This window comes from Symphalangus syndactylus, chromosome 1 (assembly GCF_028878055.3).
Source record: "Symphalangus syndactylus isolate Jambi chromosome 1, NHGRI_mSymSyn1-v2.1_pri, whole genome shotgun sequence".
Classification (NCBI taxonomy): Eukaryota; Metazoa; Chordata; class Mammalia; order Primates; family Hylobatidae; genus Symphalangus; species Symphalangus syndactylus.
Genome location: NC_072423.2, coordinates 99,959,620 through 99,982,223, shown reverse-complemented (window position 1 = coordinate 99,982,223; position 22,604 = coordinate 99,959,620). Strand labels below are relative to the sequence as shown.

Genomic DNA, 22,604 nt, shown 5'->3' with positions numbered 1-22,604 from the left:
TGATGCGGGTGTTCGTGTGTGGGGATGGCATGGGGCAGGTCCGCCGCAGCCACCCAGCACTCTCCAAATTGCAAGACTCTTCCTGACCCGAGAACACACCTGTAGAACTAAAGCAGAAAGGTTTCCTCGGAAGAACATGAGAAGTGGGGGCTTTCCTGGGGTGTCCACAGAGGTCCACCCAGTGAGGTCCCGTTGCCTGTGTGACAGGGCCGGCTCTCCCCTCACACTCGCTTGGGTCCTGGGTGGACAAGCTCTAGGCAGAAATGCTTCCATGGGGTTGATTTTGTGCACTGCAAGGGCAGGAAGACCCCAGCCGAGCTGTAGGTGGCACCACAATGCATCTGCCTCCTCCCCTCCTGTTCATCCTCCCCAACCCTGGCCTTTGAAGTTCATGTTCGCACAGACAAACTTGCACTTAATTGCTCCAAAGCATCAACTAGTAGCCTGACAGAATCTTATTATTGAGAATTCCATCTCAGGGGCATAGCCAATGCCACGGCAGTCTCCACTCCACAACGCTGCCCCCGGATAGGCCAGCCCTGGACCCAGAATCCAAGAGGCTGGTACTGACTCAATGAGGCAGGGACGCCTGGGGGTTTAAATGCTCGTACCCATCCATATTGGGCCTGTCAAAGCCTTTTTTTATTTTTTTGAGATGGAGTCTCACTCTGTTGTGCAGGCTGGAGTGCAATGTGCCATCTCAGTTCACTGCAACCTCCACCTCCCGGTTCAAGTGATCTTCCTGCCTCAGCCTCCTGAGTAGCTGGGATTACAGGCAAGTGCCACCATGCCCGACTAATTGTATTTTTAGTAGACACGGGGTTTCGCCATGTTGGCCAGGCTGGTCTCGAACTCCTGACCTTGTGATCCGCCCACCTCAGCCTCCCAAAGTGCTAGGATTACAGGTGTGAACCACCGTGCCTGGCCTCAAAGCCTTTTTAAAAGCTCAGCTGTTTTCTTCCCTGATTCATGATAGCTTCCCCCTATAGCAGTTGCCCAGAATCAAAAGATGGAAAGTACTCATGGACATGCGCAAAGCACACTGACCTGGAGCTTTCACTGTGTAAGAAGAGACAGTCTTGATCTTCCTCCTTGGCTCCTGGCACAGAGCTCCTCAAACCCTTGCAATTTCTCTGAGGGATATTGTTTTCTTGTTTTTTTGTTTGTTTTTCGGGTTTTGTTGTTGTTATTTCTAATAAGCTCCCTTAGATCACATCTGTGTTTATGTTAATGAGGTGACTTAGGGTGGCCCCTAGATGGTGTCAGGATGGGACCTGTGGCCGGAAAGACCCAGTGAGAAGAGCCTGGGAACTCAGCTCCAGGACGGGGAGGGCTGCGGGTGAGAGCTCTACAAAACTGAACAGTGAGATCCCACGAGCTTCTAGTTGGTGCACACATCACCTCACCGGGAGAGCGATGCCCCTGGCTCCACAGGACAAAGCTCCCACACTCAGGACTGTCCTGGACCTCACCCTAGGTGCTTCTTCACCTCACATCCCCCCACTGGGACAGCGACGTCCCCGGCTCCGTGGGACAAAGCTCCCACACTCAGGACCGTCCTGGACCCCATCCTAGGTACCTCTTCACCTCACATCCCCCCGCTGGGACAGAGACGCCCCCGGCACCAAGGGACAAAGCTCCCACACTCAGGACCGTCCTGGACCTCACCCTCGGTGCCTCTTCACTTGGGGATTCGTCCGTGTCCTTGATCTCATCCTCTATAGTAAACCAGTAAACGTAAGGAAGTGCTTCTCTGAGTTCTGGGTGCTGTTCTAGCAGATTATCGAACCCAAGGAGGGTGGTGTTAAGTAAAGGAAAATAAAAATCTCAGGACCCCCAAGCTCCTTAGGCCAAAGGGAAAGTTAAGCCCGGAGGCTGAGTCACACCGCCCTCTCGCAAAAGCAGCGCTGTTCCTCCACAGCCTGTGTCGCGGTGTGTTTCGCTCGCCAGGCCCAGGAAATGGCAAAGGCCTCAGGCTTCTCAGGTCACTACCTCCACAAATCACTCGTTAATACACACCATGCTGGTTGCAAAACCTCTTAAGATGTGTGTCCTGGCATCAACAAGGATATGCCTATTATGACTTCAGGCCTGCAATCCAATTCCAGCTCCTAAAACGAAAGTCTTCCATTCTACACTGATCATATAGATTTTGAGTTTATCTTCCCAGGAGCAGAACAAAAACAAGATGACACCAGGCCCTCTTCCACCTACCCAGAGAGGTCTGCATAACTGACTCTTCCTTTAGTCCCTTCTTCTCCTCAAACGTTCACCTTGCCTTATGTAAAATGTAGATTTACTGGGCCGTAACTAAAGTCTCACAGGAAAGCACTCATTTGCCTAACGCTTACCGGCCTCTTCCTACCTGCCTGCCCCCCTTTAAGGAAATGTATAAATACTAAACTTCCCAAAAACCTCTTTGGGAAAACAGCCACAGATGTGCCTTCATCTTGCATTTTTCCCAGATGCGCCTTAAAGCAGGCTTAGTAAACCTTGATGGATGGAGAGCTTTGCCTCACCCACTCATTTCAGGTATCAGTGTGAATCCCGATTTATAGCCCGTTGGTTAGAAGCTTGGGAGGCCTGGACTTATGATTGGCATCTGTATTAGTCCATTTTCATGCTGCTGATAAAGACATACCCGAGACTGGGCAATTTACAAAATGAAGAGGTTTAATGGACTCACAGTTCTACCTGGCTGAGGAGGCCTCACAATCATGGTGGAAGGTGAAAGGCACATCTCACATGGCAGCAGACAAGAAAAGAGAACTTGTGCAGGGAAACTCCCATTCATAAAATCATCAGATCTGGTGAGATTTATTCACTATCATGAGAACAGCACAGGAAACACCCACCCCCATGATTCAATTACCTCCCATTGGGTCCCTCCCACAACACAGGGGAATTGTGGGAGCTACAGTTCAAGATGAGATTCGGGTGGGGACACAGGAAAACCATGTCAGCCTCTCAAGTGGGGACAGTCCTGTGGGACTGAGCCCTTCACCTGTGGGATCTGAAATGAACTCTGTTTCAGGATGGGAGTGAATTGCAGGACACCCAGCTGGCATCAGAGAATTGGTCAGCGTGGAAAGAGGCAGAAAATTGAGTGGCATAGGGAAAACCTGCACATCAGGAATGAGAGTGTAGAGAAACTATGTTTTTCTCAGATTCATGCTGACAACAGAAGCGATACCACAGGTGGAAGAAAACAGAGAGGGCCTCTTTCTGGTCCAGCCATGGGGTGGAGGCCGTTTTTGACTTTCACCTTCCTCTGTGGGTTCAGCTCTCTCTTGCTTGTTGGTTCTGAGAATTTTATTTATTTTTTGAACAGCTTGGTGACTTAAAAAATATATGTTTTAAATACAGCACTTTAAAGCTTTATTTATTTATTTATTTATTTATTTATTTATTTATTTAGAGATGGAATCTCATTCTGGAGAATGAGTGGAGTGCAGTGGCACAATCCGGGCTCATTGCAGCCTCCGCCTCCCAGGTTCAAGCCATTCTCCTGCCTCAGCCTCCTGAGTAGCTGGGATACAGGCGCCCACCACCACGCCTGGCTCATTTTTGTATTTTTAGTGGAGATGGGGTTTCACCATGTCCTTTTAGGAGTTCCAGGGTTGTGAATAGTGTCTAGTCAACCTTACTTACTAAAACAGAAACTCAGAAGCAATTCATAAAAATTCCGTGGTGTTGAGTTTTCACTTTCTTGTCACAGTTCCGTCAGGCACTCACTGCCTGCCATCCTGTGAGATGGTGGCTTCCCGAGCAGCCTCCAGTGCTCTGCTGTTACAGACGCCTGGGTCTAGGGCTCCAGCCTTGCAGCCCACCTCCTCCTCCGCCAGCTCTTGCCTTCCCTCCCCGTGAGTCGAACCTGTTGGACTTTGATCTGGGCTCTCCAGCCTCCGGAACTGGGAGAAATGGTGTCTGTTGTTCAGTCCTCCAGGCTTACTCTGTGGGTTTCGTTCTGGCAGCTCGAGCTGACAGAGGCAGCAGGGAAGGGACAGTTGGGGGCCTGAAGCAGAGGTCTACGTAGGGAGGTGTCACAAGGAGGCAGGAAGGAGGTGTCTGTAGGATGTCTTCCAGGAGATGCTGTGGGATTTGGCGACTTGTAGGGGAGAGAAGCCCAAGGGGCCTCCCAATTCTGTGTCCTGGAAGATGGGAAAGATGGTGATGCCCCAAGCCAAGTGGATGCCACGGCTGAGTTATGCCCCCGGTACATATGTTGGAGTCCTCACCGCAGTATCTCAGAATGGCACCTTATTTGGAGATAGATCTTTACAGGGGTGATTAGTTAAAACATGGACCTAATGGAGTGGGGTGGGCTCTAATCTAATCTGTGTCCTTATACAAAGAGATGAGGACGCAGACACACACAGAAGAACAAACAGATGAGGATATAGGGATGGCAGCATCTGTAAGCCACGGAGGGAGGCCTCAGGAGGACCCGGCCCTGAGGCACCTCGACAGCGGATTCTGGCCTCCAGACTGTGAGACAACCCACTCCTGTTGCTTAAGCCACATGGTTTGTGGGGCAGCCCTAGGAAACTCACACAGCAGGGAACAGGGGGTTTCCAAATGCCTGGGAGTGCAACTCTGTGAAAATTGTACATTTCTCTAATCACACAGAAGCTGAAACAAAAGAATCACAACGCAAACTTGTGGGAGGTGCAGATTGTATTTATTTAGAAGATCCAGCCTGGGCAATTACAAGGCCAAGCCCTGGGGAAAGAAACCAGGAGGTAGAAGAGGAGACCGGGCACCCCTCCTCCTCAGGAGAGGATCCTGGGGTCTCTAATAATTCTGAGTCCTCCAGGTCAACTCCAAAAGCAATCGGAGCTCTGGCAGCTCAGGCAGGATGAAGATGAAGGGTGGAGGAGCTGGGAGGTTGCAGGGACTGGGGAGAGGCGGCAGCCCGTCAGAGGATTCCAGTTTCAGTGTGTTAACAGCAGGCTCACAGGAGGGGCCCAGGGATGTGGGATCTTGAAGCCCTGAGAAGGTTGAAGTGGTGAGGTCAGGAAAGGAAGAGGGGATTCCGGGAGGGTTGATGGGCAGGACCCAGCATGCCAGAAGCCCTCATGACCTCAGAGGCTGAGCGGCTGAGTACTGAGCCCTGGACACTAGGCTGCCTTGGTCCAGAGGAGGACAGACTCAGAGATGTGCTTCAGGAATTCAGGACACAGCTCCAGTCATTCCTGGAGAGCCCAGATCTGTAGGACCAGTTTAGGTTTGTAGGCAGAGCCTCAGATCTTGCACTGGCAGCAAATTGGGACACAGCAGCTGGACTGGGAACAGCAGGGCTTGCAGCAGCTGGACTGGCAGCAGGATGACCCGCAGCCTGAAGAGCAGCAGCCAGGCTTACAGCAGTTGGACTGGGAACAGCAGGGCTTACAGTAGCTGGACTGGCAGCAGGATGACCCATAGCAGCAGGGCTTACAGCAACTGCACTGGGAGCAGCCACAAGAACCGCAGCCCCCATTGCAGCCCCCACAGGATCCACAGCCCCCCTTGGAGCCCCCACAGGAGCCACAGCCCCCTTTAGAGCCCCCACAGGAGCCACAGCCCCCCTTGGAGCCCCCACAGGAGCCACAGCCCCCTTTAGAGCCCCCACAGGAGCCACAGCCCCCTTTGGAGCCCCCACAGGAGCCACAGCCCCCCTTGGAGCCCCCACAGGAGCCACAGCCCCCCTTGGAGCCCCCACAGGAGCCACAGCCCCCCTTGGAGCCCCCACAGGAGCCACAGTCCCCCTTGCAGCCCCCACAGGAACCACAGCTGGAGCAGGAACAGGCTGGCACACAGCAGCACACGGGCTTGCAGCAGCAGACGGGCACATAGCAGCTGGAGCCACAGCCCCCACAGCCAGAGCCACAGCCCCCACAGCTGGAGCCACAGCCCCCACAGCCAGAGCCACAGCCCCCACAGCCAGAGCTGCAGCCCCCACAGCTAGAGCCACAGCCTCCAGAGCAGCCACAGCAGCCCATGGTTCTAGTGGATTGAGGGTGGAGCAGGTGGAGGAGCAGGTGAAAGGGAAGTGTGCAGGTGTGGAGCTCCCTGAGCCCGGGCTCTTTATATTCCTGCCCAGGTGTTTATACTGAACACATGAACACTTCTGTTGTTGTTTCTGCTATTTCACGTGCACAAGTGTTATTTTTAATCTCTTCACAATCCCATGAGCCGCCAACAGCTCAAGCCAAGCTCTCCTTTCCTTGGTTTCTAAATTTGGCCTCTTCCTCATAGGTGTTTTCCTTTGTTAGAAGACACTGGGCTCCCTCTCCAGTGGGTGTCCCAGGAGCCCGGGAGGCGGTGGTGGCTTGGCCGGCGGGTGGACCATTGTCCTTGGCCCTCAGGGCTCTCCTCAGCGATGCAGACCCTCCACCCCCTGGCATTGGTGTTTATATCAACGGTGGTCATTTTGTAAAAAAATTAAATTAAATTAAATTGAAACTAAAAAAATAAGCTGAAAGAAAAGGCTGTCTATAGGTTCCACTGCTTAAAAACTTCCAGTATAAATATTTTGTCAAATCTGTAAAACAAAGTTTTGAAGAGCGTGGATTTCAGTGTGGCTCTGGTTCTCATTTGTCTTTCTTAGCTCTTCCTCCTGTGGTTCGGCTGCCTCCTCCAGACACGGATTAGACCCACGTTCCCTTCAGGCACCTGGGCTCACAGAGGGAACAGAGGAGCAAGACCCTGTCTAATGCTTTCGAGTTTTCCTCAATTAAGTCTTTGTAAAAATTCCATAAATCAACAGATATACTTCAAATTTACTTTCCTTGAAGGCTACAAAAATTTTGATTAGCCACCCTCTCTAATGCACTTTTATTTTCCAAAAGATTAATTTTAATTTTGTATTGAGGTAAAATTTACATGCAGTGAAATGCTTTTTGTTTTGTTTTGTTTTGGTTTTTTTTGAGACTGAATCTCACTCTGTTGCCCAGACTGGAGTGCAGTGGCGTCATCTTGGCTCACTACAACCTCTGCCTCCTGAGTTCAAACGATTCTCCTGCCTCAGCCCCCTGAGTAGCTGCGATTACAGCTATGTGCCACCATGCCTAGCTAATTTTTGTATTTTTAGTAGAGATGGGGTTTCACCGTGTTGGCCAAGTCTGGTCTGGAACACCTGATCTCAAGTGATCCACCTGCCTCAGCCTCCCAAAGTGTTGGGATTACAGGCCTGAGCCACCACACCTGGACTCCATTTTTTTTTTTTTTTTCTAAGGCTATGTCTCATTCTGTCGCTCAGGCTGGGGAGTAATGGTGCGATCCTAGCTCACTGCAGCCTTGGCCTACCGGGTTCTGCACATACTTTGAGTGTACAATTCCATGAGTTCCACTAAACATGTACTCGTGTGCCCATCACCCCAACCATGACCAACTGCTTCACCGCCAGAATGTTCACTTTCACGGCCTTCCCTTCCCGCCCATCACTCCAGGCACAGCTCTGCTGACCAGTTTTGCCTGCTGTTGAATGTCGCAGAAACGAAATCATTAAAAATGTACTCCTGTTTCTTTCCCTCACGATATTATTCTGTGTGTCAATGTTTTGCTCTTCTTCTTTTTTTGTTTTTTTGAGACAGGGTCTTGCTCTGTCACCCAGGCTGGAGTGCAGAGTGGTGCGCTCATGGCTCACTGCAGCCTCGACCTCCTGGGCTCAGGTGATCCACCCACCTCATGGCGGGATGACGGGCATAAGCCACCGCACCTGGCCTTGTTCTTCTTTTTTAATCACCACGTAGGGTTTCATGTAAAAATACTCTGCACTGCGTTCCTCCATTCTCACGTTCATAGATATTTGAATTGTTTGCAGTTTGGGACTATGATGAATAACACATAAACATGCCTTCCAGTCCTTCCATACTCACGTTTTTAGTTTTAATTTTTTGGTTAAATATTGAGGGCTGGCCTTTTTAGACCATAGAGTAGCGTATGCTTAACTTGCTAAGAAACAGACAGCTTTCCAAACGCTCATGCTGCTTTCCCGTCTCCCCAGCAATGCCTGAGAGTGTCCGCTGCCCCAGGCCTGTCAGTACCACCATTGGCTTTTCAAATGTGAGGCATCAGATGGGTGTAAAATCGCCTCTCGTGTGGATTTTGATCTGCGTTTCTCTGATGACTAATGTTCACGAGGATCCTTTCTTGCACTTACTGGTCATTTTCACATCTTTCTTGTTAAAAGGTTTTGTTAAAATTGTTTGCCCACTTTATTGTAGGGTTTTTTTTTGTGTTTTTGTTATTGAGTTGTTGGAACTCTTCATAAATTCGATATCAAGAATATATGAATGCTTGCCATATGTATATATATTTACACATGTATTTTATATACATGTGTACATGTGTGAAGGGGGCCAGCCCCTCCACACCTGTGGGTATTTCTCATCAGGTGGGACGAGAGACTGAGAAAAGAAAGAAGACACAGAGACAAAGTATAGAGAAAGAACAGTGGGCCCAGGGGACCAGCGCTCAGCATACGGAGGACCTGCACCGGCACCAGCCTCTGAGTTCCCTCAGTATTTATTGATTACTATTTTCACTATCTCAGCAAGAGGAATGCGGCAGGAAAGCAGGGTGATAGTGGGAAGGTCAGCAAGAAAACATGTGAGCAAAGGAATCTGTGTCACAATTGAGTTCAAGGGGAGGTACTATGCCTGGATGTGCACGTAGGCCAGATTTATGCTTCTCTCCACCCAAACATCTCAGTGGAGTAAAGAGTAACAGAGCAATGGCTGCCAACATGTCTCGTCTCCTGCCACAGGGCGGGTTTTCTCCTATCTCAGAAGAGAACAAATGTACAGTCGGGTTTTATACCAAGACATTCGGTTCCCAGGGGCAGGCAGGAGACAGAGGCCTTCCTCTTATCTCAACTGCAAGAGGCCTTCCTCTTTTACTAATCCTCCTCAGCACAGACCCTTCACGGGTGTCGGGCTGGGGGATGGTCAGGTATTTCCCATCCCACGAGGCCATATCTCAGGCTATCACATGGGGGGAAAACTTGGACTATACCCAGGTTTCCAGGGCAGAGGTCCCTGTGGCTTTCAGCAGTGCATTGTGCCCCTGGTTACTCGAGAATGGAGAATAGCGATGACTTTTACCAAGCATACTGCCTGTAAACATTTTGTTAACAAGGCACATCCTGCACAGTCCTAGATCTCTTAAACCTTGATTCCATATAACACATGTTTTTGTGAGCTCAAGGTTGGGGCAAGGTTACAGATTAACAGCATCCCAGGGCAAAGCAATTGTTCAGGGTACAGGTCAAAATGGAGTTTCTATGTCTTCCGTTTCTATATAGACACAGTAATAGTCTGATCTCTCCTTCTTTTCCCTACATATGTGTATATATAATATATAGGTATGTATAATATATAATTTTCCAGTATTTGATATGCCTTATTATTGTCTGAACTTCTTTTTATAGGGAAACGTTTTTGAAGTGCAATTTAACATTTTTTTCTTTGACAGCTAGTGCTTTCTTGTGAACTTTTTGAAAACTCTCTTTCCTAGCTTTTCCTCTAGAAGCATTAGAGTTTTGGTTTCTATGTTTAGTTCTATGATGGATCTCAAGCTAATTTTTGTGTGTAATGTGAGGTAGGAGTTGAGATCCATTTTTTCACATTTTCATCCAATTGTTTCGGCAGCATTTGATAAAAAGACCATCGTGGCCAGGTGCGGTGGCTCACCCCTGTAATCCAGGCACTTTGGGAGGCCAAAGAGGGAAGATAACCTGAGGTAAGAAGTTCAAGACCAGCCTGGCCAACATGGAGAAACCCCATCTGTACTAAAAATAAAAAAATTAGCTGGGCATGGAGGTGGGCGCCTGTAATCCTAGCTACTCAGGAGGCTGAGCCAGGAGAATCGCTTGAACCCAGGAGGCGGAGGTTGCAGCCAGCCAAGATTGTGGCACTGCACTCCAGCCTGGGAGATAAAGCAAGACTCCATCTCCAAGCAAGCAAACAAACAAACAAACAAACAAAGGTGGTTTGCCTGTAATCCCAGCACTTTGGGAGGCCTATACAGGCAGATCACCTGAGGTCGTGAGTTTGAGACCAGCCTGACCAACATGGAGAAACCCTGTCTCTACTAAAAATGCAAAATTAGGTGGGTGTGGTGGCACATGCCTGTAATCCCAGCTACTCGGGAAACTGAGGCAGGAGAATCACTTGGACCCAGGAAGTGGAGGTTGCGGTGAGCCGAGATCATACCATTTTACTCCAGCCTGGGCAACAAGAGCGAAACTCCGTCTGAAAAATAAATAAATAAGTGAATAAATAAATAAATAAACCAACCATCCTTATCCCACTGAAATTGCTGGTGTTTTTAATGAGAATCAGCTGACACTATGGCGAGTTTGTTCCTGTGCCCTGCTCTGCAGGTCTGTATGCCGCTTCCTAATGCAAACACAGCGTCACTGTGACATTATGGGAGATTTTGAAGTCAAGTATTGTGAGACTTCAACTTCATTCTTCTTTTCGAAGATTGTTTTCTCTTTTTCAATTCCTTTGCTTTTCCAATGAAATTTTAGAACCAACTTGATCATCTCAACAACAAAAACATAAATTGACACGGACCTACATAGATGACAGATGGATAGATAGATAGACAGATACATAGATGATTCTGAAGAATTGAACTATGTAATTATGGAGGCTGAGCAGCTCCACAATCTGCTGTCTGTAAGCTGAAGGTGTCCCCTGCTTGTTTCCAGACTGAGTCTGGTTCCCCCATCACTCTGACCAAGATTCATGCTAAGATGCTCCCTCAGTGACCACTCCACACACAGCCAGCTTCTCCAGGCTCCATACAGGGTTTCCTGTCACTCATTTTCCAAGATTCCCTGGGTGGGGGGGAACATCTGGTCTTGAAAATATTCACTAGCGGCAGTGGTGCATGCCTATAGTACCAGCTACTCGAGAGACTGAGGCAGGAAGATCCTTTGAACCCAGGAGTTGAAGACCAGCCTGGGCAACACAGTGAGACTCTATTGAAAAACAAAAAGAGGAAGAAAAGGAAAAAAAGAAAATGATCACAAACAAGTAAACAAGCTGACCATGTATTTTATTTATTTATTTAAGACAGGGTCTCACTCTGTCACCCAGGCTGGAGTGTAGTGGCGCAATCATAACTCACTGTAGCCTCAACTTCCCAGGCTCAAGAGATTCTTCCACCTCAGCCTCCCCATTAGCTGGGACTGCAGGTGTGCACCACCATGTCCAGCTAATTTTTTTATTTTTCTGTAGAGACAGGGTCTTGCTATGTCACCCAGGCTGGTCTTGAACTCCTGAGCTAAAGTGTTCCTTCTTCCTTAACCTCCCAAAGTACTGGGATTACAGGAGTGAGCCACCATGCCCAGCCCAAGCTGACCACTCCTAAAAGTGTTCTCCACTCAAGCAGCTCATTTACTTAACAATATCACTTATTCCCACACCCCTGCCTCCCAAATCTCTTCCCTGTCTTTGCAGAACTAGCTCTCTTAAATACATTTTCCACAGTCATATTTACAGTGCAAATTTTAAGTAAAATTGCAATGCTTGCAAAAAAAAAAAAAAAGAAATGTAGGATTCTGTGATGTCACTGAAAGTGACATTGGAGAACATCTGCTGGGAGCCAGGCAAGGCCACCACAGTGAAGATCAGGCAGTTCACCCTGAAAGAGAAGCTGGCCAAGGAGACAAGATAGGGGCTTCTCAACGGGGTGAGTTGACCTTGAAGAGAGGCGTTCATGAAGGATGAGAAGGAGCTCAGTTGTTTTTTGCAACGTGACTCCCTTCAGCGTCATTCTGTAACGGCCAACTGTGAAACGAAGGATGTTGCAGCAGGCAATCCTATGATTTTATCAAAAAATTGTGCATAAATTATCCAACTCGTGATTTTCTCTTTGTTGATTTCATGGAGAGTTACAACTATGTCCTAAATCTTGCTAACAATCATGTGACATCTGTTCATTTTTAGGGAAGGTTTTTTTTTGTTGTTGTTTGTTTGTTTGTTTGACAGAGTCTTGCTGTGTCGCCAGGCTGGAGTTCAGTGGCAGGATCTCGGCTCACTGCAACCACTGCCTTCCGGGTTCAAGCAATTCTCTTGCCTCAGCCTCCCAAGTAGCTGGGACTACAGGTGTGTGCTACCCCGCCTGGCTAGTTTTTGTATTTTTAGTATAGATGAGGTTTCACCATGTCGGCCAGGATGGTCTTGATCTCTTGACCTCGTGATCCACCTGCCCCAGCCTCCCAAAGTGCTGGGATTACAGGCATGAGCCACTGCGCCCGGCCGGTTTTGGGTTTCTTTTGATTTCTCTTCTACCCCCCACACCATAAGCACAGACAGCATTGGTTCTGTTGGGCCTGTTTCCAACGAATGGCCGGCAGCAGGCTTTTCTCTGGTGCCCATTACTGTGGTAGTGAGGCCATCTTTGATCTGCAGGTCACTGGGTCCTGCCTGGGCCAAACACCTCCCCCTCTTCCCTGGAGAAACCTCTTCATCACACAGCAGGACATGAATTTACCCACAGGAGCCACAGGCCAAGCAAGGAGAACGCCAAGTGAGCCATGAGGGGAGAAGTTTCTGGCGTCTTCTTCTGGATCCACTGACCCCACAGCAGCCTCTCCCGCCCCACTGGCCAGGCTGGATGCAGCCACTAACTCCCTACCTGTGGTGTGGTCCGCCCTCATGGAATCTCATCAAAGTGTACCCTTAAAAAGGGTTCCTTTCATTTCTGCTTTAATTGTCCTTTGCTGCTCAAAGGCCTTCTAAATCTTATCATTTACCAGGCAGAACTGAGAACTCTGTAGCTCCCCAGGTTTCTCCAGGCTTTCTAGAACTTTCCTCCTGGCTGGCAAATCAGCCAGTTCTTTCGAGCTCACCCTGTTCTTGTAATGCTCTGATAAATGCTGCCGCAATGACCCACGCGGGAGTGGCATTGCGTTTTCTGAACTCTTCCCTCAGGGATACATGATCTGGGACAGTCTTACCAAATACATAATAACTACCTTTCTCGCCTCCGATAACTTTCCCTTCCACCCACCCCCTGACCAATAAACCAGGGCCACAATGCTATGTTTTTGTTCTGGTAGGTTTCTGGGTCAACCAGGATAGACCAATTACGCTGCCCACACAAGCCACCCCCATGTTTCAGTGACTTCACACGACACAGGCTTACTTCTTGTTCACGTCGCAGGCCACTGCACGTCAGCTGGTGACTCTGCTCTGTGCTTCGTCACTCTGGGACTCAGTTGGAAGCAGCAGCCACTGCTTGGAACGTTAGTGGTCATGGTGGGAGAAGAAGCAGAGAATGCAGAAAACTGCAGCAGGTGCTTCAAACTTCTTCCCACTGACTCAAGCAAATTAATGGCCACACCTGACTTAGAGAGGGCTCATGGAAGGGCCACCCTACCACCTGCCATCCAACCTGTTCTCAGAAGGAGAGGAGAACCAGGATGCCTATAAATAGCCCTAATTACCACCCCATTCTGGGCTCTGCATGGCAATGCTGCCAGTCCTATAGATAGGTTTTTGGCTAAATGAGCTTAAGTTTTTCATTTTTACTCTAACATATGCATTTAAGGCTATATATTTTCCATGGATTTGGATGCATGCAGTAAATTTGATAGCCCCATTATTTCATTAGGGGTTACAAAATGGTGAGTTTCTAATTCTATGGTTTCTTCTTTATTTATAAACTGGAATACTTCCTCTAATTTTGTTACCATAAGATAGAGTTTGTCTATCAGAGATAGAATAAGTGCCTGATTATTTCCTTTACTTAGTCATCTTCAAAATAATGAATTGATTCCTAGAATCCTCTAAAGGCAACTAAGTTTTACATTTTGCATAGTATCTGTATTATTATTTTTTGTGTATGATTACTCACTCCTAGTTTAAACAGACTTGATGTGTATCAGTCCGTTTAAGAAACTGGTGTTCAGATTGTCCCAAGTCTGTCTACAGAGAGTTTCTCCAGGTTTGCCTCTTACTTTTTTTTTTTTTCTGAGACAGAGTTTTGCTCTTGCTGCTCAGGCTGGAGTGCAATGGTGCCATCTCAGCTCACTGCAATCTTTGCCTCCCAGGTTCAAAGGGTTCTCCTGCCTCAGCCTCCCAAGTAGCTAGGATTACAGGCATGCACCACCACACCCGGCTAATTTTTTGTATTTAGTAGAGACAGGGTTTCACCATGTTGGTCAGGCTGGTCTCGAACTCTTGACCTCAAGTTATCCACTTGCCTCAGCCTCCCAAAGTGTTGGGATTACAGGCGTGAGCCACCTTGCCTGGCCGACTCTTTAGTTCTTTTGATGTGACTGCATTAGTTTTAGTTATCATCTGTGCTTTCTGGGATAACAAGATGTTCTGATTTATCTTGTTCACTTCCAGCCCATTCACTAGAGAAGCCAGGTTTCAGGCAGATACAATAAATAACATTTGAAGACAACGGCCTTGGTGCTAGGAGTGTTCACTGCTCCGGGATGGTTCATTGTTTCTAAGTCTTTCAGTGGAGGAGGAAACTATTTTTATTTGGATAAAATATATCATGATTTCATATCGATATGTCTAATTCAAGTTCAGGATGACAAGGTTTTTACTTAACCTCATCAGTTCCACGCTAAAAATTCTAGTTCTGATACCAACCTAATTATGCATTTGCTTTTTCCATACAGCATTCACAGCAGAATAACAACCACACTATCACCGCCACCACCATGACTACTAAAAACAGCTTAGGAATTTTATTTTTGTGTTCTTTCTATGGACATATCCTACCAATAAATTGCTGTGTTTCCAAATAACTTGAAATAATTCAACTCTGTTAGTATAGTCTCTCTCTCTCTTTTTTTTGACAGAGTCTTGCTCTGTCGCCCAGGATGGAGTGCAGTGGCGCAATCTCAACTCATCACAACCTCCACCTCTCGGGTTGAAGCCATTCTCCTCCCTCAGCCTCCCAAGTAGCTGGGATTACAGACACGTGCCACCACACTCAGCTGATTTTTATATTTTTAGTAGAGACAGGGTTTCACCATGTTGGCCAGGCAGGTCTCAAACTCCTAACCTCAAGTGATCCGCCTGCCTTGGCCTCCCAAAGTGCTGGGATTATAGGCATGAGCCACCAGGCCGGCCCTTTCAAAATTCTTAAAGGCAATATTGGCTTGGTGCTAGGAGTGTTTATTTACAGAGGTAACAGGCTGTGTAAGAACAAAGACAGTCAGAGTAAGTTGGTTACAAAAACTTCCCAAAGGAAGAAGGCAGAGGCCTGACCAGGGAAAGGAGGCAAGTCTGAAATCCCCAGAGTTTTCAGCAGCCTCTTCTGCTTCTGTGGCCCTGGCCTGAGGAACAGTCCTGTCTCCATCAGATCAATAGCTGGAAAGACCTAGGAAGACAGGGGTTCTGAGAAAAGAGGGGTCAGCCAGGAAGGAGACGACAGGCAGAGGAGACAGCCAGCCCCATCTTAGCACCTTCCACCAACATCACCATCAGACCCACGCAGTCTGAAATACAACAAGAACAAGAAAACAACAGCCATAGCCATACTAATGACCCCGAACAACACAGAAATCAGCAAGGCATGTGTTTCCGTTTGTTGGCATGGTATTTTTATTAGTTTGCAACTTTTCATTTAAGATAAAGCAGAGCGTTGGACATGCAAAGCCACTCTGAGGAAGCCTCCTAAACGCCCACCTTGTTGCAGGTGGGACACTCATGCCCAGCTGCTCCAGCTGGAAAAGACAGGAATCCAAGTGGGTTCAGGAGCTCAGGCCTCTGAATAGACAAGCAAAGGCGAGGCTAGCGGGTGAGGGGTGATTCAGCCCAGCTGCAGTTGACTTGGGAAGAGAATTTGTTAGGAGAGAATGGACATTAATTAGGATGGACTCTCCTTAGGAAAAGGCAGGCAGATATGGCTTCATCTTATAGTGAGGAATGGATCTTGAGCAGTGGTTTGGGGCTCAATGATGAAGGACAGGTCACAGCTTTGGAAGATGGGGTTAGCAGGGCTCACATGAGACCTGATTCCAGAGCCTCAGATCTTGCACTGGCAGCACACGGGGACACAGCAGCTAGATTGGGAGCAGCAGGGCTTGCAGCAACTGGACTGGCAGCAGGATGACCCACAGCCTGAGGATGAGCAGCAGGGCTTACAGCAGCTGGACTGGCAGCAGGATGACCCACAGCCTGAGGATGAGCAGCAGGGCTTACAGCAGCTAGACTGGCAGCAGGATGACCCACAGCCTGAGGATGAGCAGCAGGGCTTACAGCAGCTGGACTGGCAGCAGGATGACCCACAGCCTGAGAATGAGCAGCAGGGCTTACAGCAGCTGGACTGGCAGCAGGATGACCCACAGCCTGAGGATGAGCAGCAGGGCTTACAGCAGCTGGACTGGCAGCAGGATGACCCACAGCCTGAGGATGAGCAGCAGGGCTTGCAGCAGCTGCTCTGGGAGCAGCCACAAGAACCACAGCCCCCCTTGGAGCCCCCACAGGAGCCACAGCCCCCCTTGGAGCCCCCACAAGAACCACAGCCCCCCTTGGAGCACCCACAGGATCCACAGCTCCCCTTGGAGCCCCCACAGGAGCCACAGCTGGAGCAGGAACAGGCTGGCACACAGCAGCACACGGGTTTGCAGCAGCAAACGGGCACACAGCAGCTGGAGCCACAGCCCCCACAGCCAGAGCCACAGCTTCCACAGCTGGAGCCACAGCCCCCACAGCCGGAGCCACAGCCTCCGGAACAGCCACAGCAGTCCATGGTTCTGGTGGATTGAGGGTGGAGTAGGTAGAGGAGCAGGTGAGAGGGAGGTGCAGGTGTGGAGCTCCCCGAGCCTGGGCTCTTTATATACCTGTCCAGAGCTGAGGCACAATACAGGGTCCCTTTCTTGTGACTGTTCACATTATTTTTCCACAGCTGTTTTTTTTCCTTTTTGCTAGAGACTTCCTCCTGGCTCAGTTGAGCATCTACTTTCTGTGTGTGCTAAATTTGTCTTTTTCCCCATTTGTTTTGGCTCCTGCAAATAACACCTCAGCTCCAGGCTGTCTGGTGCTTCCTGCAAAGCTCCAGGGTGCTGGTCACCTGCTCTCTGCTGACCACATGTGACCAATGGGCAACAGCTTCTGCCCACGTGCTCTCATCTTTCCTGTGTTGACTCCCCCAATAATATTAATTTTACATTTTTAGATTTCAAAAGTTATCCATGGTCTTTATATTTTACTCATGCCAGTCTCAGCTTTCCGGGTGTATTAGACCATTGTTTGCATTGCTCTAAAGAAATACTTGAGGCTGGGTAATTTATAAAGGAAAGAGGTTAGAATGGCTCATGGTTCTGCAGGCTGCACAAGCATGGCACCCACCTCTGCTCGTCTTCTGGGGAGGTCCTCAGGGAGCTTTTCCTCATGGTGGAAGGTGAAGCAGGAGCAGGCACACCACATGGTGAGACTGGGAGCAAGGGGTGAGGAGGGGCCACACACTTGTGAACAACCAGATCTGAGTGAACACACTCATCACCAAGGGGATGGTGCTAAGTCAATCATGAGGGATCCACCCCCATAACCCAAACACCTCCCCGCAGGCCCCTCCTTCAACACTGGGGATTACATTTTGACAAGAGATTTGGAGGAGACATCCCAACTATAGCATTATCCCCCTGAACCCTCAAATCTCATGTCCTTACATCTCAAAATAGGATCATCTCTTCCCAACAATCCTCTCAATGTCTTGACTCATTCCAACATCAAGTCCAAAGTCCCAAGTCCAAGTTCCTTCCACCTATGAACCTGTGAAAATCAAAACACATTATTTACTTAGAAGATACAATGAGGGTAGAGACATTGGGTAAACACTCCCATTCCAAAAGGGAGAAGTCAGCCAAAAGGAAGGGGCTACAGATCCCATGCATGTCTGAAATCCAGCAGGGCAGCCATTAAATCTTAAAGCTCCAAAATAATGTCCTTGGACTCCCAGTCCCACATCCAGGGTACACTGGGGTAAGCGGTGGGCTCCTAAGGCCTTGGGGAACTCCACCCTTGTGGCTTTGCACGGTTCATCCCGGCAACTGCTCTCATGGGTTGGAGTTGAGTGCCTGCAGCTTCTCCATGCTCAAGATGCAAGCTGCCAGTGGCTCTACCATTCTGGGGCCTGGAGGATGGTGTCTTCCTTCCCACAGCTCAATTAAGCAGTGTCCCAGTGGGGACTCTATGTGGGCCTCCTACCCCACATTTCCCCTCTACACTGCCCTAGTATATATCCTCTGTGCAGGCTCTGCTCCTGCAGCAGGCTTTTGCCTGAGTGCCCAGGCTTTCTCGTAAATCCTCTGTAATCTAGGTAGAGGATCCCAAGCCTCCTTCACTCTTGTGCTCTACACACCTACAGGCTTAACACTACATGGGAGCTACCAAGGCTTATGGCTTGCACCCTCTGAAGGCAGAGTTACATTTGGGGCCTTTTGAGCTGAGGCTGGAGCTGGAGCAGCCTATGTGTGGGGAGCAGTGCTCCAAGGCTGTGCAGGGCAGTGAGGGCCTGGGGTCAGTGACGAGAAGGGCTGTCTCAAACACCTTTGAAATGCATTTTGAAGTCTTTTCCCATTGGGTTGGCTATTAGCACTTGGGTTTTTTTGTTTGTTTGTTTTTTATTTTTATACTTTAAGTTGTAGGGTACACGTGCACAACGTGCCGGTTTGTTACATATGTATACATGTACCATGTTGGTTTGTTTGTTTGAGTCATGCTAATATCTCTAGCAGGTGGTTGCTCTATAGCCTGCTTGGATTCCTCTCCTGATAATGCTCTTTCATCCTCTGCCACATGGCCATGCTGCAAACTTTCCAAACTTTTACACTTTGATTCCCTTTTAAATATAAATTCCAACTTTAATTCATTTATGTGCTCTTGCGTGTGAGTATAGGATGTTAGATTCAGTCAGGCCACAGCTTTAATGTTTTGCTGCTTAGAAATTTCTTCCACCAGATATCCTAAGTCATCACTCCTAAGTAGAAATTTTCAGAGCCCCCTAGGGCATGAAACACAATACGGTCAAGCTCTCTGCCAAGGCATAACACATGTGACCTTTGTTTTAGTTTTCAGTAAGTTCCTCATTTCCATCTGAGACCTCACCAGGCTGGACTTCATTGTTCTTATCACTGTAATTATTTTGGACACAACCATTTAACCAGTCTCAAAGGAGTTCCAACCTTTTCCTCATCTTGCTGTCTTCTTCTGAGCCCTCCAAAATCTTCCAGTCTCTGGCCATTACCCAGTTCCAAAGTCACTTCCATATTTTCAGGTGTCTTTATAGCAATATCTCACTCGTGGTACAATTTTCTGTATTAGGCTATTTTCTGTGTTGCTATAAAGAAATACCTGAGGCTGGGTAATTTATAAACAAAAAAGGTTTAATTGGCTCATGTCTCTGCAGGCTGTACAAGCATGACACCAACATCTGCTCAGCTTCTGGTGAGGCCCTCCGGGAGCTTTTACTCATGGTGGAAGGCAAAGCAGGAGCAGGCATGCCACATGGGGACAGCTGAGAAAGAGACAGCCGGTGGAGGGAGAGGGGCCACACACATTTTTTTTTTTAGACGGAGTTTTGCTCTTGTTGTCCAGGCTGGAGTACAATGGCATGATCTTGGCTCACCGCAACCTCTGCTTCCTAGGTTCAAGTGATTCTCCTGCCTCAGCCTCCCAAATAGCTGGGATTACAGGCATATACCACCACGCCTGGCTAATTTTGTATTTTTAGTAGAGACGGGGTTTCTCCCTGTTGGTCAGGCTGATTGGTCTCGAACTCCTAACCTCAGGTGATCTGCCCATCTCAGCCTCCCAGAGTGTTGAGATTAAGGCATGAGCCACCATGCCCAGTAAGTGTCACACATTTTTAAACAACCAGATCTTGCTTGAACTTACTCATCACCAAGGAGATGGTGCTAAACCATTCACGAAAAATCTACACCCATGATCCAAACACCTCCTAGCAGGCCCCACCAACATAAGATTTGGAGGAGGCATCTGAACTATATTACTGGCGATCACTTTGTTAATGCTGAGATTCAGGCATTAACAAAAAGCCTCCTGCCACAACCTTTATAATGTGGCTTTCTCCTGGGGTTGTCTAAAACAAATTGGCCCAGATTCTAGAGGCTCTTAAGCCTGTTCTGGGATGTGTCTTGTGTGGAATTGTGTGTGTATTTTTCAGTTTAAGATGGTTTCTCAGGTTTCTTTGTAGTGCCCTGTAATCATCCAATGCACCTGTTGCCTGGTGCTGCTGCTGCAGCCTTACCACTGCTATCACGGGTATTTCCTTTCAGTCTCAGCAGACCCAACCTGTCACTCAGAGTACCACCATTTCTCTCAGCACTCTGTGTCATGGGGGGCAGGAACCATTCTTTGCCAAAGCTTCAAAAGGCCAAAAGTAAAAACACTTGTGCCAGTACTTTCTTTCTCTTTTGAAAGAGAAGCCAGGAGTTGAGGGTGTACTCTTAAAGGCATTATGCTGTACTGCGGAGGAGCAGGGGCTGTGGGGGGTAAATGTAACAAACTTTTTTTCTTCTTATGTAGCTCCTAGCATTGTGCTCACCTGGAGTGCTGCAAAGTGTGAAGTGGTTTTTAGAGTTCAGATGCATTTTCTCACTAGGTATTGTTACATTTATATGTTTATAAAGAAAGTAGGGCCTGTGGTACTTTTTAATGCCATTTTGCTAATGTACCCGGTATTATTTTATAGATTAGATTCATAAAGTGTATTCATCTGTGTCTAGTAAGTGGGGTAATTCTTATTTATTTATTTTTTTCAGCTATGTCTTCCCATATCACCCAAGACCTTTTGCCAGAGCAGGTCATACAAGATGCATTCCCAAAATCAATATGGAGAGGATATGGAAATTGTGGCCTTGATAATTTCCACTGGAGGAAAGACTGGGGAAATTTAGATGAGTGTAAATTGCAGAAAGAATGGACTTAACAGTGTTCATCAACTACCCATAGCAAAATCTTTCGATGTCATAAATGTGTCAAATCTTTAATAATTCTTCAAATTTAAATAGACATAATATAATTCATGCTGGAGAGAAATGTTTCAAATGCAAAGAATGTGGCAAATCTTTTCAAATGTTCTCATTCCTAACTGAACATCAGAAAATTCACACTGGAAAAAAATTCCCCAAATGTAAAGAATGTGGCAAAACCTTTATCCAGTGCTCACACTTTACTGAACATGAGAACATTGACACTGGAGAGAAAGCTTACAAGTGTTAAGAATGTGACAACGTCGTTAAAACTTGCTCAGTCCTTACTAAAAATAGAATTTACACCGGAGGGGAACATTACAGATGTGAAGAATTTGGCAAAGTATTTAACCAGTGTTCCCACCTTACTGAACATGAGCATGGTGCTGAGGAAAAACCCTGCAAATATGAAGAGTGCAGCAGTGTCTTTATCTCTTGCTCAAGCCTTTCTAATCAACAGATGATTCTTGCTGGAGAGAAACTCTCCAAATGTGAAACATGGTACAAAGGTTTTAACCACGGCCCAAATCCTTCCAAACACCAGAGAAGTGAGATTGGAGGGAAACCTTTCAAATGTGAGGAATGTGACAGCATCTTCAAATGGTTCTCAGACCTTACTAAGCATAAGAGAATTCACACTGGTGAGAAACCATACAAATGTGACGAATGTGGGAAAGCCTATACGCAGTCCTCACACCTCAGTGAACACAGGAGGATTCACACCGGAGAGAAACCCTACCAATGTGAAGAATGTGGGAAAGTCTTCAGAACTTGCTCAAGCCTTTCTAACCATAAGAGAACTCATTCTGAAGAAAAACCCTACACGTGTGAAGAATGTGGCAACATCTTTAAGCAGTTATCAGACCTCACTAAGCATAAGAAAACCCATACTGGAGAGAAACCCTACAAATGTGAGGAATGTGGAAAAAACTTTACCCAGTCCTCCAACCTTATTGTACACAAGAGAATTCATACTGGAGAGAAACCCTACAAATGTGAAGAATGTGGCAGAGTCTTTATGTGGTTCTCAGACATTACCAAGCATAAGAAAACCCATACTGGAGAGAAACCGTACAAATGTGAAGAATGTGGAAAGAACTTTACCCAGTCCTCAAACCTTATTGTACGTAAGAGAATTCATACTGGAGAGAAATCCTACAAGTGTGAAAAGTGTGGCAAAGCCTTCACCCAGTTCTCACACCTGACTGTATATGAAAGCATTCATACTTGAGAAAAAAATTAACAAATATAAAAATAGGCAAAGCTATTAGTATCCGCTCACATCCTACTTTACATCAGAGTTTAGACTTAATAAAGTTACTATAAATGTAATGACTGTTGAAAGACCTTTCATGAAATGTAAGTTTCCAGAGGACCAAAGAGTATTTCTTCTGGAAAAAAACATTAGAAATATGTTTTATACTAGATGGAAGCCTTGCATCAGTTGCTTAAACTTTATTCAGATTCAGAGAATTTGTATCGTAGAGAAACCCTACAAATGTCATAAATGTGGAATAACATTTGTTCAAAAACTGTAGCTTAGAAAACACCAGAGTTCATACTAAAAGATATTTTACAAATGCAGTAAGTGGGAAAAATAGGCAAAAATCAAGTCTAAGGAAACACTGGAGGATTCAAGAGAGAA

At 47.4% G+C, this 22,604-nt stretch overlaps 1 protein-coding gene and 2 pseudogenes across 1 annotated transcript; all 3 read left to right on the top strand.

Moving 5' to 3' along the window:
- The first annotated feature begins 2 nt into the window (after positions 1-2).
- On the top strand, positions 3-6,237 carry LOC129488783 (CLK4-associating serine/arginine rich protein-like; annotated as a pseudogene).
- A 4,096-nt stretch (positions 6,238-10,333) lies between these two features.
- Positions 10,334-16,918, top strand: LOC134736607 (CLK4-associating serine/arginine rich protein-like; annotated as a pseudogene).
- A 4,162-nt stretch (positions 16,919-21,080) lies between these two features.
- Positions 21,081-22,320, top strand: LOC129490633 (zinc finger protein 195-like). Its single transcript, XM_063645063.1, has one exon. The coding sequence runs from the start codon at positions 21,420-21,422 to the stop codon at positions 22,188-22,190; it is 771 nt and encodes a 256-aa protein (XP_063501133.1). The 5' UTR covers positions 21,081-21,419; the 3' UTR covers positions 22,191-22,320.
- The last annotated feature ends 284 nt before the right edge of the window (positions 22,321-22,604 follow it).

Bases quoted from the DNA above. Each gene is read 5' to 3' on its own strand.
- LOC129490633 (XM_063645063.1), top strand. From the start codon at position 21,420: ATGATTCTTGCTGGAGAGAAACTCTCCAAATGTGAAACATGGTACAAA.